At 46.7% G+C, this 16,850-nt stretch overlaps 2 protein-coding genes across 3 annotated transcripts in view; one reads left to right on the plus strand and one right to left on the minus strand.

Annotated features, from left to right (window-relative positions):
• Positions 1-3,685: 3,685 nt before the first annotated feature.
• On the minus strand, positions 3,686-10,182 carry LOC139568235 (dnaJ homolog subfamily B member 1-like). The gene is made up of 4 exons (XM_071389985.1): positions 9,660-10,182; positions 5,835-6,154; positions 5,433-5,702; positions 3,686-5,203 (listed from the first exon to the last, which is right to left on the minus strand). The coding sequence occupies exons 1-4, from the start codon at positions 9,877-9,879 to the stop codon at positions 4,973-4,975; spliced, it is 1,041 nt and encodes a 346-aa protein (XP_071246086.1). The 5' UTR covers positions 9,880-10,182; the 3' UTR covers positions 3,686-4,972.
• Positions 10,183-11,860: 1,678 nt separating this feature from the next.
• Positions 11,861-16,850, plus strand: part of LOC139568236 (very-long-chain enoyl-CoA reductase) — a 45,015-nt gene continuing 40,025 nt past the window's right edge. For both annotated transcript variants that reach the window (XM_071389987.1, XM_071389988.1), the window contains exon 1: positions 11,861-11,973. In XM_071389987.1, the coding sequence (XP_071246088.1) occupies positions 11,959-11,973 (15 nt within the window). In that variant the 5' untranslated portion in view covers positions 11,861-11,958. The remainder of the gene's footprint in view (positions 11,974-16,850) is intronic.

Below are 16,850 nucleotides of genomic sequence, written 5' to 3' on the forward strand. Positions count from 1 at the left end.
ATTACACAGAGGCAGAGCTACATGTCAGACAACACAGCTATTAGACAGAGGCAGAGCTACATGTTACACAGCTATTACACAGAGGCAGAGCTACATGTCACACAGCCATTAGACAGAGGCAGAGCTACATGTCACACAGCTATTAGACAGAGGCAGAGCTACATGTTACACAGCTATTACACAGAGGCAGAGCTACATGTCACACAGCTCTTAGACAGAGGCAGAGCTACATGTTACACAGCTATTACACAGAGGCAGAGCTACATGTCAGACAACACAGCTCTTAGACAGAGGCAGAGCTACATGTCAGACAACACAGCTATAAGACAGAGGCAGAAAACAGTAGATACTCAGTGTTAGAGTCAGAGACAGACTGTACATTGAATCAAGCATGCAGTGTGGAACATAACTTTGCTACAGCCCTGCATCATTTGTATTTTCGGTCAGTAAGTTCACTACTACTTGAGTAAAATGTCATTAAAGTAACAGTACTGCTACTTTAGTAGGATATTGAGTGAAAGTGGGAGTTTGTGAGTGATGAAGTAAATGAGGGAGGGAAAGAGTGAGTGAGTGATTGAGTGAGTGAGTGAAACCTTGTGAATGGGTGATTGAGTGAATGTCAGCCGGTCCCAAGGACAAACAAGAAGTGACAGAGGGGTGAATGAGGGATTGAATGGGTGAAATAATTAGATCTGTTTGTTTCTGGAGTCTGAAGTAGATTGAAGTCTGGCAGCTTCATTGTTTAGGACTCTTTTTCTATTGCTTGTTTATTTTAAAAATATATATATTTAACCTTTATTTATTCAGGTTTTTCTCATTGAGATAAAATCAATTTTTTCAAGAGAGACCTGGTCAAAATTACCTTGTTAATGATTCAAAACGTTTTAATTTCTTTGAATGTAAAGTTTATTTTCAAATGTTAATAGTATATTTTTGACAAATCCTTTATTTTTTTACACACAGATGTGCCTTGTTACAACTCAGAAAATAAATCAACTTAGTTCCTACTGTACATTCATTTCCTCTCTTCCTTTTCTAAGTTGATGCATGGACAAGGTCATGTGTAACAACGTACATGTAACCTTAGCAAAATTATCAAGGTCAATGTTTTTTTTTAAGTAAATCAATTACTTTTACTCTGAGTACTTTTTAAATGAGCTACTTTTACCTTTACTTTTTTTTTTACCTTTTACCTTTACCTTTACTCCTCATTAGTTCCTGCCAAGGCAGAATCTACTCTTCCTGGGGTTTATTATGGATCCTCGTTAGTTCCTGCCAAGGCAGCAGCTACTCTTCCTGGGGTTTATTATGGATCCCCATTAGTTCCAGCCGAGGCAGCAGCTACTCTTCCTGGGGTTTATTATGGATCCTCATTAGTTCCAGCCAAGGCAGCAGCTACTCTTCTTGGGGTTTATTATGGATCCCCATTAGTTCCTGCCAAGGCAGCAGCTACTCTTCCTGGGGTTTATTATGGATCCTCATTAGTTCCTGCCAAGGCAGCAGCTACACTTCCTGGGGTCCAGCAACATTAAGGCAGTAATATGCAAATCTAAAAACATGACATATCTACAACACAGTGTGCTCCCTCAGGCCACTACTCTACAACACAATATACATGTGTACTGTACGTGTGTGTGTGTGGAGTGCGTATGTTATCATGTGTTTGTCTGCATGTGTGTGTCTCTTCACAGTCCCTGCTGTTCCATAAGGTGTAGTTTTGCCTGGTTTTTAAATCTGATTTTACTGCTCACATCAGTTCCTTGATGTGGAATAGAGTTCCATGTAGCCATGGCTCTATGTAGTACTGTGCGCCTCCCATAGTCTGTTCTGGACCTCTGGTGGCATGTCTTGTGGGGTATGCATGGGTGTCTGAGCTGTGTGCTAGTAGTTTAAACAGACCTCAGGTGGCATGTCTTGTGGGGTATGCATGGGTGTCTGAGCTGTGTGCTAGTAGTTTAAACAGACAGCTCGCTGCATTCAACATGTCAATACTTTTCACAAATACAAGTATTGATGAAGTTAATCTCTCCTCCACTTTGAGCCAGGAGAGATTGACATGCATAGTATTAATGTTAGCTCTCTGTGTACATTTAAGAGCCAGCCATGCTGCTTTATTCTGGGACAATTCTAATTTGCCTAAGACTTTCTTTGTGGCGCCTGACCACACGACTGGACAAAACAATATGTTTTGACCATGACAGTTTACAATACAGGGTTACTACAAGCAGTTTAGTCTCCTCAACTTGCTCAATTTAGGGTTTAGTGAATGATTTGTGCCAAATACAACGCTATTAGTTTTCTAAATCATTTAGGACTTATTTCTTGCCGCCCATTCTGAAACTGACTGCAGCTCTTAGTAAAGCGCTGCAGTGATTTCACTGGCTGTGGTAGCTGACGTGTATAGTGTTGAGTCATCAGATCACACTGTTATAACACCACTGGCTGTGGCAGCTGACGTGTATAGTGTTGAGTCATCAGATCACACTGTTACAACACCACTGGCTGTGGCAGCTGACGTGTATAGTGTTGAGTCATCAGATCACACTGTTATAACACCACTGGCTGTGGTAGCTGACGTGTATAGTGTTGAGTCACCAGATCACACTGTTATAACACCACTGGCTGTGGCAGCTGACGTGTATAGCGTTGAGTCATCAGCATACAGAGACACAGGCTGAGAAGAGGCCCCAGCGCGTCTCAAGCCAAGAGACGTCTTCATACCAGACACTGTTATAACACGTTCATCACATCTTTCCAGAAAGAGAAACAAGGATCCGTTTATCTAGAAGAAAACAGACTTTATTTACTTATGAAAGTTATGTAGAAAATACATTCTGTGTATAGAAAACTGTTCAGAAATATAATACATACGTGGGAAATGTTTAGTAAACTAAGAAATCCCAAGTCTGGTTGCAGTTGTAGAAGATTCTGTCCAGGGTTAACGTTCTCTTAAAGGTATTCCTTAAATCTAAATTACATGATTTAAATATAAAAACTAGTTCCTGTTGTGAAGGAGAAATAATGGCCTCTATATTGAGGTGAGGGATCTTTCATTTAAATGCATAGATCATTACAAAGCAAAAGTTGATATTCTTTGCTCGATAAACATAGCTTTATATCAGTTTCTGGACAGTTCTCACTTACTGCATCAACAACAGGTAGCAACAATACATGTTGTGTATAATATTCAGTAAAGAGGAATGCTATGGGTATAACATGAAAGCCTATATCTCCCATGGTTACTGTGCTAACATCCTATCTCATGATAGTACACAATCCAACAGTTGCAAAATACAAAGCCCAGATCCTACAGCAAGTCACACATTCCAACCATTTCTGTACAAAAAGTTCACCTAGTCAGCTAACTCATACACACTAGCTGAAACACACACCTCTCACTCACACTTCCCTCCACCCTGTTAGTGTTGGCATCCTGGAAAAGTAAAGACCTTTTAAGCATAGAAATAGAATCAGCATCGACTTGAATGGGAAGGTCCGTTCTATATATTATATTTCTATGCATTCAAATAGCATTGTTTCTCTTCTAAACCAATGACTACGGGTATTATCAGACTGTGGGTATTATCAGACTGTGGGTATTATCAGACTGTGGGTATTGATCAGACTGTGGGTATTGATCAGACTGTGGGTATTGATCAGACTGTGGGTATTGATCAGACTGTGGGTATTGATCAGACTGTGGGTATTGATCAGACTATGGGTATTGATCAGGCTGTGGGTATTGATCAGACTGTGGGTATTGATCAGACTGTGGGTATTGATCAGACTGTGGGTATTGATCAGACTGTGGGTATTATCAGACTGTGGGTATTGATCAGACTGTGGGTATTGATCAGACTGTGGGTATTGATCAGACTGTGGGTATTGATCAGACTATGGGTATTGATCAGACTATGGGTATTGATCAGACTATGGGTATTGATCAGACTATGGGTATTGATCAGTGGCAATACTTTCTATTGATTTCATCAGAATCCAGAACCATGAAAACCACCCATGATACCTAAACCCCTAGAATCGGTACATGAAGAGACGTCATCTACAAAAGAAACGCCACCTAGAGATACAATCTAATCCCCCAAAACAGGAGTTTTCAAACCTCTCCTGGGGGACTCACAGACGAATGGATATCTACTCAAGAGCCAGAACACCTGATTACATTAGTCAACCAATCATCAAGCCCTTGACTAGGTGAATCAGGTGATCTCTTACTCCAACAGTCTCTCTGGCAGTAAATGTCTTGGAGAGGGAGTCAAATAGAATCCATTCATTCTCACATCTCTCTCTCATATCAACCAAGCATCAATCCCTTGACTAGGTGAATCAGGTGAGCTAGTTCAGGGCTACAACAACGTGGTGTTACATGTCTGAGGGTCCCAGAGGAGAGGTTTGGAAACCACTGCTAATAAGCCAATGGCTCTCGTCTGCACATGGCAACATTCACCAGTGGGGAAGTAGAGCTAAAGAGAGGCTCATACTAAAGGAAGCTAAACAACATGTATATGATGTTCTCTGGTTCTACAGTGCAGGAGTGCTGGTCTGGGATCAGGTGCCCCCCTGTCCATGTAGTCACATGCATTATTATCTAAAAGGCTACACTGATCCTAGATCAGCATGCCTACTCTAAGATACTTTTTGAATATGGGTTGCAGGTTTTTCATCAGTTCACGAGTGGTTCTGAAGTGGACTCACGAGGTCCAAAGTGGCAGTTCTCAACTAAAGGACAAGAGACCCCGTAACGAACGTTGGCCGTGCGCAGTAGGTCACCTGATGGGTGTCGACGAACGATGGTGATTCAACACGCAGAATGGTCTGGAAATGAACAGAAAATGGCAGCGGTAAACGTTCTTTGGTCAGAGGCGATAGGGAGGACAGCCACCTGTTGCTTTTCACTGTTCGTCGGCTCCGTCCGGTTTGTCCTTAACAAGTTCATAGTTCATAGCGATCAGGACTAGGGTGGAAGCACCTGTGCGATGGTCTCCTTGGCACTCTGACTCAGTCTCTCCGGAAACGCCACCTCGTACTCCACCAGCAGGTCACCGCGGCGATCGGGCCGCTTGGGCAGAGGAAGCCCCTCCCCCGTGATGCGTCGTTTCATCCCCGGACGCACCACATCCCCTGTCGTCACGGTTACTGTCCTGCCGTCCAACGTGGGGGCGATGACCGTACAGCCGCACAGCGCCTGAAGGAGAGAGAGAGAGAGGGAGGGAGAGGGAGGGAGGGAGAGAATAGGGGGAGAGATGTTACACTTCAACACTTCATCACTCTAGTCTACGTACAAACAGTTGTCTGTAGGTTCAAGAATTATTGTCATTCTATGTACTATCAATTTGTTTTAGCAAGCACTCGGAGAACAACGTATACAAAAAAGTATATTTAGTTTAGTTAAAGTTCAGATCACTCTGCCTTACCTCTCTGAGGGAGACCTTGGCGGGGTAAACGATGTCAGAGCCGTCTCGCCGGAACACCGGGTGTGGCTTATCCTTGACCACGAACACCACGTCCGCCGGGATGTTAGTCGGCGTCTCGTCGCCCTCTTTAGGGAAGGTGACCTTCGTCCCCTCCTTCCATCCCTTCTTTATCTCCACCTCCAGGATCTTGTCCTCCATCCGGATGGTCCGTCGGTCTGCGTTCAGCCGCTTGTGGGAGATCTTCATTCTCTTCGTGCAGCCTGAGAGCACCTGGAAAAAGGACCACGATGGAAATGAGGCATGGACTTCATGGTGTTTTCCTAGACAACTTTAACCTTGTATGATGTGCTGTGTGTATATGGATACTTTGAATTGTCAAATTAAATAAGTCAACCAACCAACCTCCTCTAAGGTCACCCTGAGGTCGTGGAGCACGGGTGGGTCCTGGTGCTTCTCAACCATCTGCCCCCCCATCCCCCCTCCCCCCATCCCTGTGCTGAAGGAACGGGGGAACCCCCCCATCCCGAAACGGGCGAAGGGATCGTCAGTGTCCATGTTGTCCCCGTCTGGGCCCCCGCCGTTTCGGGGGAAGAACTGGTCGAAGGGGCTCCGGCCCCCGAAGAACTCGGCGAAGATGGCGTGGGGGTCACCCTGGAAGGAGTAGCTGAAACTAGGGCCCCCGGGAACACCCCCTCCTCCTGGGGGGCCTCCTCCCTTCAACCCTGGAGAGAGAGAGGGAGAGTTAAACATTTGTGGCTCTGGTCCAGACTTCTTTCAATAGAAGTTGTGTAAACATTTTCTATGTGCAGTGGCACCCATGGGTGTGGAAACAACGTGTCTGTGTGGAGGGCTAGATGGGAGGAACGACGCGTCTGTGTGGAGGGCTAGATGGGAGGAACGCTCTGTGTGGAGGGCTAGATGGGAGGAACGCTCTGTGTGGAGGGCTAGATGGGAGGAACGCTCTGTGTGGAGGGCTAGATGGGAGGAACGCTCTGTGTGGAGGGCTAGATGGGAGGAACGCTCTGTGTGGAGGGCTAGATGGGAGGAACAATGCGTCTGTGTGGAGGGCTAGATGGGAGGAACAATGCGTCTGTGTGGAGGGCTAGATGGGAGGAACGCTCTGTGTGGAGGGCTAGATGGGAGGAACGACGCGTCTGTGTGGAGGGTTAGATGAGAGGAACGCTCTGTGTGGAGGGCTAGATGGGAGGAACAATGCGTCTGTGTGGAGGGCTAGATGGGAGGAACGCTCTGTGTGGAGGGCTAGATGGGAGGAACAATGCGTCTGTGTGGAGGGCTAGATGGGAGGAACGCTCTGTGTGGAGGGCTAGATGGGAGGAACGCTCTGTGTGGAGGGCTAGATGGGAGGAACGCTCTGTGTGGAGGGCTAGATGGGAGGAACAATGCGTCTGTGTGGAGGGCTAGATGGGAGGAACGCTCTGTGTGGAGGGCTAGATGGGAGGAACGCTCTGTGTGGAGGGCTAGATGGGAGGAACGCTCTGTGTGGAGGGCTAGATGGGAGGAACGCTCTGTGTGGAGGGCTAGATGGGAGGAACAATGCGTCTGTGTGGAGGGCTAGATGGGAGGAACAATGCGTCTGTGTGGAGGGCTAGATGGGAGGAACGCTCTGTGTGGAGGGCTAGATGGGAGGAACAACGCGTCTGTGTGGAGGGCTAGATGGGAGGAACGACGCGTCTGTGTGGAGGGCTAGATGGGAGGAACGCTCTGTGTGGAGGGCTAGATGGGAGGAACAATGTGTCTGTGTGGAGGGCTAGATGGGAGGAACGCTCTGTGTGGAGGGCTAGATGGGAGGAACGCTCTGTGTGGAGGGCTAGATGGGAGGAACGCTCTGTGTGGAGGGCTAGATGGGAGGAACGCTCTGTGTGGAGGGCTAGATGGGAGGAACAATGCGTCTGTGTGGAGGGCTAGATGGGAGGAACGACGCGTCTGTGTGGAGGGCTAGATGGGAGGAACGCTCTGTGTGGAGGGCTAGATGGGAGGAACAATGTGTCTGTGTGGAGGGCTAGATGGGAGGAACGCTCTGTGTGGAGGGCTAGATGGGAGGAACGCTCTGTGTGGAGGGCTAGATGGGAGGAACGCTCTGTGTGGAGGGCTAGATGGGAGGAACAATGCGTCTGTGTGGAGGGCTAGATGGGAGGAACGCTCTGTGTGGAGGGCTAGATGGGAGGAACGCTCTGTGTGGAGGGCTAGATGGGAGGAACAATGCGTCTGTGTGGAGGGCTAGATGGGAGGAACAATGCGTCTGTGTGGAGGGCTAGATGGGAGGAACAATGCGTCTGTGTGGAGGGCTAGATGGGAGGAACAATGCGTCTGTGTGGAGGGCTAGATGGGAGGAACAATGCGTCTGTGTGGAGGGCTAGATGGGAGGAACGCTCTGTGTGGAGGGCTAGATGGGAGGAACGCTCTGTGTGGAGGGCTAGATGGGAGGAACGCTCTGTGTGGAGGGCTAGATGGGAGGAACGCTCTGTGTGGAGGGCTAGATGGGAGGAACAATGCGTCTGTGTGGAGGGCTAGATGGGAGGAACGCTCTGTGTGGAGGGCTAGATGGGAGGAACAATGTGTCTGTGTGGAGGGCTAGATGGGAGGAACGCTCTGTGTGGAGGGCTAGATGGGAGGAACGCTCTGTGTGGAGGGCTAGATGGGAGGAACAATGTGTCTGTGTGGAGGGCTAGATGGGAGGAACAATGTGTCTGTGTGGAGGGCTAGATGGGAGGAACGCTCTGTGTGGAGGGCTAGATGGGAGGAACGCTCTGTGTGGAGGGCTAGATGGGAGGAACAATGTGTCTGTGTGGAGGGCTAGATGGGAGGAACGCTCTGTGTGGAGGGCTAGATGGGAGGAACGCTCTGTGTGGAGGGCTAGATGGGAGGAACAATGCGTCTGTGTGGAGGGCTAGATGGGAGGAACGCTCTGTGTGGAGGGCTAGATGGGAGGAACGCTCTGTGTGGAGGGCTAGATGGGAGGAACGCTCTGTGTGGAGGGCTAGATGGGAGGAACGCTCTGTGTGGAGGGCTAGATGGGAGGAACGCTCTGTGTGGAGGGCTAGATGGGAGGAACGCTCTGTGTGGAGGGCTAGATGGGAGGAACGCTCTGTGTGGAGGGCTAGATGGGAGGAACGCTCTGTGTGGAGGGCTAGATGGGAGGAACGCTCTGTGTGGAGGGCTAGATGGGAGGCTGCTGAGGGGAGGACGGCTCATAATAATGGCTGGAACGGACCAAATGGAACGGCATCAGACACCTGGAAACAATGTGTCTGATGGATTTGATACCATTCCACCACAGTCATTACCATGAGCCCGTCCTCCCCAATTAAGGTGCCACCAACCTCCTGTGGTCTACAGTGTATGTTGCTATACACGGAATAATGCAGCTTGACCGTTGAGTTATCTAGCCTGGTCCTTAAAGACAACTGATAAGAACACAGCAGCACCGTTGTAACCTCGGTCTCCTGTAGGTACTAGGAACCACAACCAACACCCACACCATCTGTCGTTTGAGAAGCTCGCTGACAGGCTCGTGCCAAACTGTCAAAGTCAAACTCTCCGCCCCGCTGTGACGTCAGCGCCCGAACCTTCCAGTAGTGGGCGCGCACCTCTCCGCTCTTGGCGTGCAGCCAATCAGCAGTGTTATTGTATCTATCCGTTTTTTTCCTTCTCCAATCTTATGATTGTGCTGCAAGGGATTCTTGTTGGAACTCGCGAATCCCTTGCAGCACAATCATACGAATGGAGAAGGGGAAAAAAACTGATAGATACAATAAGCCTGCTGTGTCTTGCCCTTTCTAGTTATAAAATATAGCTCACATAGGCTAAGAAAGGTAGGCTTATAAGTTGTTGCTCACACAGGCCAAGGAGGGTAGGCGTATGAGGTGTTGCTTGGTTTGTTTTAAGCATATAGCGTTTGTTTTTGGAACTTCTGTGGCCCAATGCGTTAGAACACTAGAAATACAACAACGATTTCAGCACCACTGAAGAAGAGTAGATGATCAGAGGAAAGAGGCAGGTTCTTGAGAGAGATCTTGAAATGCCTTTTCCCCTTAATACTCATCAAAATATCCAGCGACAATGATTCAGCTTTACATCTTTATAATCGCCGCTTTGAAATCGTTTCCGATAGGCCTACCTAACTAAAGCACTTGGAAAAACAAAGTGTATTTATTCATCACTTTCAATAATAACATGTTGCGTCTGGTAATTAAATATAACACTTACCTTCTTCACCGAATCGGTCGTAAATGTCCTTTTTCTGTGGGTCGCTCAGAACGTCATAAGCTTCAGCTATTTCTTTAAACTTATCCTCGGCTTTAGGAGCCTTGTTTTTATCCGGGTGGTAACGCAGAGCCTGCTTACGATAAGCCTTCTTGATCTCGTCCTCCGTCGCTCCTTTCTGTATGCCCAGGACATTATAGTAGTCTTTACCCATGTTGACCATTTAGCTGTCGGTGTGTTTATTCCGAAAAGCTGCGAGAAATAGTTTAAAGTTCCCTTGCTTGAGCCTGTGCTGACTGTCAATAAAATTCACACAAGGTAGACGGGTCTCTCTTTAAATGCGCTGGTCCGCTTGCAGGCAGTGGTAAATAAACGTATGAAAGCCTAACCTGAACTGCACACATACTGTTGAAGAACGCTACCGTTCTGTCAGCTCAGCTCGACACTCCGCTTGGGACCCATTCTAGTTTATACCCGCGCAGAAAGTTCGAGAATTTTCTAGCAACATCAGGAAGAGTCTGGACGCAGCTCAGCTCCTGTCGGACGAAAGTTCCTGGGACCGACCACGCCCACTGGAGCGTCACTGAGTTTGAAAGTTCGATAGGACACGCCTCTGTAGTCTAGGAAACTCAACCACGCCTTCCTTATAGAAATCTCACCGTGTGTGTGTGTGTGTGTGTGTGTGTGTGTGTGTGTGTGTGTGTGTGTGTGTGTGTGTGTGTGTGTGTGTGTTTGTCTCTGTGTGTGTGTGTGTGTGTGTGTGTGTGTGTGTGTGTGTGTGTGTGTGTGTGTTTGTCTCTGTGTGTGTGTGTGTGTGTGTGTGTGTGTGTGTGTGTGTGTGTGTGTGTGGGTGTGTGTGCGTGTGGTGGCAGATACAGTGTTGACTCACTGGATGTATCAAAAGTACTAAGAATCGTGTTAGTGAACAAAATGTATCACAATGTGTCTGCAAACTGCGCAGATGAAAAGCTTTATGGATCCCCTGAACAAAACTGATGCCCTCATAATGTGGTTTGTCTGTCGCTTTTGTTGGAACTATAGGTTTAGTCCTCGCTATTGTCAAAAGTTGATGTTACAGTTACTAGAGAAATGAGACGAAGTTAAAACGCTGGACAGGGTGGATCGGTATATAGTAAGACAGTTTATTCAGATGTGAAGATATCTGACAAATCGTGCTGCACGGCTCCGTTTTTCAAGTTCCTAGCGAACTATCAAAATGGAGTCCCCATACATAGTGTCCAATGCATTTTATACAGGTAATGACGTAGGTAGATTCTGGCAGCTCGTGCTGCTGACTGGTCGTCGGTAGTGGAGGATCGTCCCCTTCAGGCTGATATCAATGTCTCATTGGTTCATGGTAATGTTCTTTGTTCGTGGAACTCCCGCCTGAAACAGGGGTTTGTGTGTGTGTGTGTGTGTGTGTGTGTGTGTGTATGCATGCGCGTGCTCGTTGAGTGCCATGCTGGTCTGGGTTGTCTCTTGTATTGACAAGATGTTGATGCAGACACCAGCAACTGGCGCCTGAGGTCAGAGCGCCCCCCTGAGGTCAGAGCGCCCCCCTGCCTTATCAGTGCTCATCAATGGTTTGTGTCAGCCATCTCTCTCTGTGTGTGTGTGTGGGAGTGAGGTTAGTATCTGGCACAGGCAGAACGAGTTCATCTGTGGGGTGCAGCAAAGTATTACAACAAAGTCTACTTTAGTAAAAAGGCATTATGTCAGCATTGTAGCTATGGGTTAAAGTCACATAAAAAACATCATTTATTACACTATGCTTCAGGTTTAGAGGTACTATGCGTTAGGTTGAGCCCTGTCCTTTCTCAATTTAAATAATGACGTTATTTCAACATTACTAGCCTCTTCTTGGTCAAATACCCACAAAGAGGTCTAGGCATATCCTTGGCAAACAGCCGTGCTGCTTTTGAAAACCACCGCTTGCCCAATATAACAGTCAGTAATCTAGGAACTAAAATCGCTGATCTGTAAAGTCAGTATATAGCTTGCCCTGGTGTTGATAACATAAGATTTACTAACATAATCACCTGCTTATACAATTTACCCCGCATCTCCATTTGTCCAAACGGATCACTCCATTGTGGGAATCTACTCCCCCATTGGCTACAGTACGGGAAGTAAGGCATATCTACTTAGCTTTCCGACACATTGATTGGACGTGATATTAAAGAGGTAACCATTGGACTTTCCAATCATTGGACCAATTGGGGACCTCAACGCTTCCTCTTGCTCTGATTGGAAGGCACGACCCGTCACTCACCTTGGATGAGAGCGAGCACAAACTGCCAAGATGAAGCATTACGAGGTAAGATAGTATCCGCTGTAACTCTAAACCTTTCATCGGGATTCTGTACATTATATTTCTGACTGTTTCATACCGGTTGTAAGATTGTCCGTTCGTTTCCCACCGGTCAGATGTAGGATGGTAGGACACGCTGGAGAACAGAGACTAGCTCACTCGGATGTCAAAGCCTCCAGCCCGTGTGGTGTGCTTGTGGACTCTGGTCGAAGTTGTAGCCTACTTGCCTGCAATTCACACATCACGGACACAGCCTATCACTTCTACTTACACAACAAACAGCGATCCAAACAGATAGGTTACTAGTTTATTTATCTATTTACCAGTCGTTCTTTTCTCACAATGCATAAACTAGGCTGCGCCACCGCTGGTGGATTGGAACGCGGAATATTTCTTATCTCGGCATTGTTGCTTCATTGCAGGGCAGCTACTATCATTGCAGGTGAACAGTCAAGTGCGCAACAAATCTAACCTTGTGGGGAGAGTTGTCGTAAAATAATGTAGCCTCTTGGGTAGAAATGTTGACCGTTACACTAATTTACTGTATGAACACAGAGACCACTGCGTCTCATATCAGACTGACTGACATTGTTGATCTGCATAAAGGAGAGTGAAGTGATGACACAACTAGGCCTAGCTTAAATCTAAACTCCTATTGCACATAGCCTCGTAGACTTAAGTTTTTCAATCACAAATACGAGACAAAGTTATATGGTAAGCAAGAAAGACTGCATGCAATGATGCGTATTTAATCATATCAAAGCCCACAGGTTACTTTATGATAAATGCATAGCAAACAGGCAATAATTGTAGTCGCTATGTCCTCTGAAACACATGACCACCTTCACTCTCATGGCTGTATAGGCAGACAGACCCATAGACATGTACCTCTACATGTGCTGTCCTTGTGGCTCTCGCAGACCTAATACACACAGATCTAGGACCAGATTAACCCCCACTAAACCTAACCTTAGCCATTTGGGGGTAATCGCATACAACCTGATCTTAAATCAGTGTCTAGAGGGGAGTTAATCCTCCTACAGTCAGATTTTAAAACCGCTTTCTAGACTGCAGGCTAGCTAGCTACAGCAGGTGTTGTCATGGCTGCCAGGACTGAAGCTACAGCAGGTGTGCCGACCAAACCCAATGGGCAGGATGTGAAGGAGCCAGTTTGGGGAGTTGTGTAGAGTTAAAGTGCCCGACCAGTGGGTTCCCGCCCCCCCATGTCTCCTCCTCCTCATACCAGACCTGGGTTCAAATAGTATTTGAAATCGTTCCAATACTTTGAGAGTTTGCTCTCTAGCCTATCTAGAGTTGTAGATGGGTATCTGTTGCAGCTATTGGACTATTCCATTGGTCTGTTAAAGCCCGGCAAGCTCAGTCAAGCAAATAATGTTTTTCGAAATAATTTCAAATAGTACTTCAACCCAGGTCTGTCTGATACAAAATATGCACTGGGAGGTGATCATACTTCAAACCCAGGTCTGTCTGATACCTATATGCACTGGGAGGTGATCATACTTCAAACCCAGGTCTGTCTGATACCTATATGCACTGGGAGGTTATCATACTTCAACCCAGGTCTGTCTGATACCTATATGCACTGGGAGGTTATCATACTTCAACCCAGGTCTGTCTGATACCTATATGCACTGGGAGGTTATCATACTTCAACCCAGGTCTGTCTGATACCTATATGCACTGGGAGGTGATCATACTTCAACCCAGGTCTGTCTGATACCTATGTGCACTGGGAGGTTATCATACTTCAACCCAGGTCTGTCTGATACCTATATGCACTGGGAGGTGATCATACTTCAACCCAGGTCTGTCTGATACCTATATGCACTGGGAGGTGATCATACTTCAACCCAGGTCTGTCTGATACCTATATGCACTGGGAGGTTATCATACTTCATCCCAGGTCTGTCTGATACCTATATGCACTGGGAGGTTATCATACTTCAACCCAGGTCTGTCTGATCCCTATATGCACTGGGAGGTTATCATACTTCATCCCAGGTCTGTCTGATACCTATATGCACTGGGAGGTGATCATACTTCAACCCAGGTCTGTCTGATACCTATATGCACTGGGAGGTGATCATACTTCAACCCAGGTCTGTCTGATACCTATATGCACTGGGAGGTGATCATACTTCAACCCAGGTCTGTCTGATACCTATATGCACTGGGAGGTGATCATACTTCAACCCAGGTCTGTCTGATACCTATATGCACTGGGAGGTTATCATACTTCAACCCAGGTCTGTCTGATCCCTATATGCACTGGGAGGTTATCATTCCAAGAACTTTCTGTCTGTCTAATGTAGTAATTGAGGGGACAGAACAGCTTGAGAGGAGCTGGAACCAGCTAGCCTGCTACAATGTAACCTAGTGTTCTGACAGAAAGGTCCACAACTCTTGGAGGCCGTAGTTAGCTAACATACAAGCAGGCTACAGTAATATCTACATTAGTCTGCAGTAAGCCCAATATAAACATGTTATTGCACTGGTAAGATGTGCATTTGACTATAGAATACATGTTGGGACCGTATCAAAGCATCATTGGCCATCAGGAAAGGATTGCTAACAATCAACAAGATTACTGTCTGCATCCATCTTGAATCCAATTGATCTCCAATGAATTACATTTATCACAACACAAAATCACTGCTGATGTAGTTATAACACATATCCACAAGGTGGAGCCAAAGCACTGTAATAGTAAAAATAAACCTAGGCATGACACCTGCTGCTTCGCTGCACTGACAACACACACATTGGAGAAGATGGACACTCATTCCACCATACCACAGATCTAGGATCAGATTACTATACGCACAATGCTAATATTAACCATTCGGGTGGTAGAATATACCTGACTGTAGATCAGTTGCTAGTCCACTCCATCAGCATCAGGTCTGTCCATAGAGAACGTTGTGCTAAGCTCACAGTGCATTTCTGTGCTTATTACAACCAGTAAATAATATTAATCATTAACACTGACCTGTGTGCAAGTGAGAAGGCAGGTGTGGAGATGCCAGGAGCCAGAGTCCAGTAGACTGGAGATACACCATCTGTCAACCTGTAGAGAGAGAACTATTAGTGCACTATAATGAGCTGGAGTGTTCTACGAATCCCTCTGTCTTTCCCACACTCAATCATGGCAGCACAGCACTACTCCAACTTGCACTACTACCCGAGTCTTGAATTTAGCTAGTTCCAATGCTGTCCTACTCTAGAGCTCCACGTTTTACCCCAGTCCTACCCCAACACTACCCCAGTCCTACCCCAACACTACCCCAGTCCTACCCCAACACTACCCTACCCTAACACTACCCTACCCTAACACTACCCTAACACTACCCTACCCTAACATTACCCCAGCCCTACCCTAACACTACCCCAGCCATACCCTAACGCTACCCCTACCCTAACGCTACCCCTACCCTAACACTACCCCAGCCCTACCCTAACACTACCCTAACACTACCCCTACCCTAATACTACCCTACCCTAATACTACCCTACCCTAACACTACCCCAGCCCTACCCTAACACTACCCCTACCCTAACACTACCCAAACCCTACCCTAACACTACCCCTACCCTAACACTACCCAAGCCCTACCCTAACACTACCCCTAACCTAACACTACCCCTACCCTAACACTACCCCAGCCCTACCCTAACTCTACCCCACCCCTACCCTAACACTACCCCTACCCTAACACTACCCCTACCCCAGCCCTACCCTAACACTGCCCCAGCGATGACAGTTGTCTATCCAGTATTGCTTTAGACCCCCAGCACAAGGAAAGGCCAGGGGGGGTCTTTATATAGACAGGGGGTAGAGGCGATGGAAGGGGGGGGGGTGTTTAAATAGCTAGAGAAATCCTAGCCATGCCTGGCGTGTGTGTGTGTGTGTGTGTGTGTGTGTGTGTGTGTGTGTGTGTGTGTGTGTGTGTGTGTGTGTGTGTGTGTGTGTGTGTGTGTGTGTGTGTGTGTGTGTGTGTGTGTGTGTGTGTGTGTGTGTGTGTGTGTGTGTGTGTGTGTGTGGACTAAAGCACTGGGCAGTTCTACAGTAATGGATTTGCGTAGACTCAGATTTTTCACTTTCAAAATGTATATCAAACAAAAACCATTGATTTCAAAGTTTAGAAAACCATACAACTCTACAGTGCCTTGCAAAAGTATTCACCCCCCTTTTTCCTATTTTGTTGCATTACAACTTGTAATTTAAATTGATTTTTATTTGGATTTCATGTAATGGACATACAAAAGATAGTCCAAATTGGTGAAATGAAAAAAAGTAACTTGTTTTAAAAAATTCAAAAAAATTGAAAAGTGGTGTGTGCATATGTATTCACCCACTTTGCTATGAAGCCCCTAAATAAGATCTGGTGCAACTAATTACCTTCAGAAGTCACATAATTAATTAAATAAAGTCTACCTGTGTGCAATCTAAGTGTCACATGATCTGTGTGTGTGTGTGTGTGTGTGTGTGTATATATATACACACATCTGTATCTGTTCTGAAAGGCCCCAGAGTCTGCAACACCACTAAGGGGCGGCACCATGAAGACCAAGGAGCTCTCCAAACAGGTCAGGGACAAAGTTGTTTAGAAGTACAGATCAGGGTTGGGTTATAAAAAAAATATCCAAAACTTTGAACGTCCCACGGAGCACCATTTAAATCCATTATTAAAAAATATGGCACCAAAACAAACCTGCCAAGAGAGGGCCGCACACCAAAACTCATGGACCAGGCAAGGAGGGCATTAACCAGAGAGGCAACAAAGAGACCAAAGATAACCCTGAAGGAGCTGCAAAGCTCCACAGCGGAGATTGGAGTATCTGTCCATAGGACCACTTTAAGC

Source organism: Salvelinus alpinus, chromosome 2 (assembly GCF_045679555.1).
Source record: "Salvelinus alpinus chromosome 2, SLU_Salpinus.1, whole genome shotgun sequence".
NCBI lineage: Eukaryota > Metazoa > Chordata > Actinopteri > Salmoniformes > Salmonidae > Salvelinus > Salvelinus alpinus.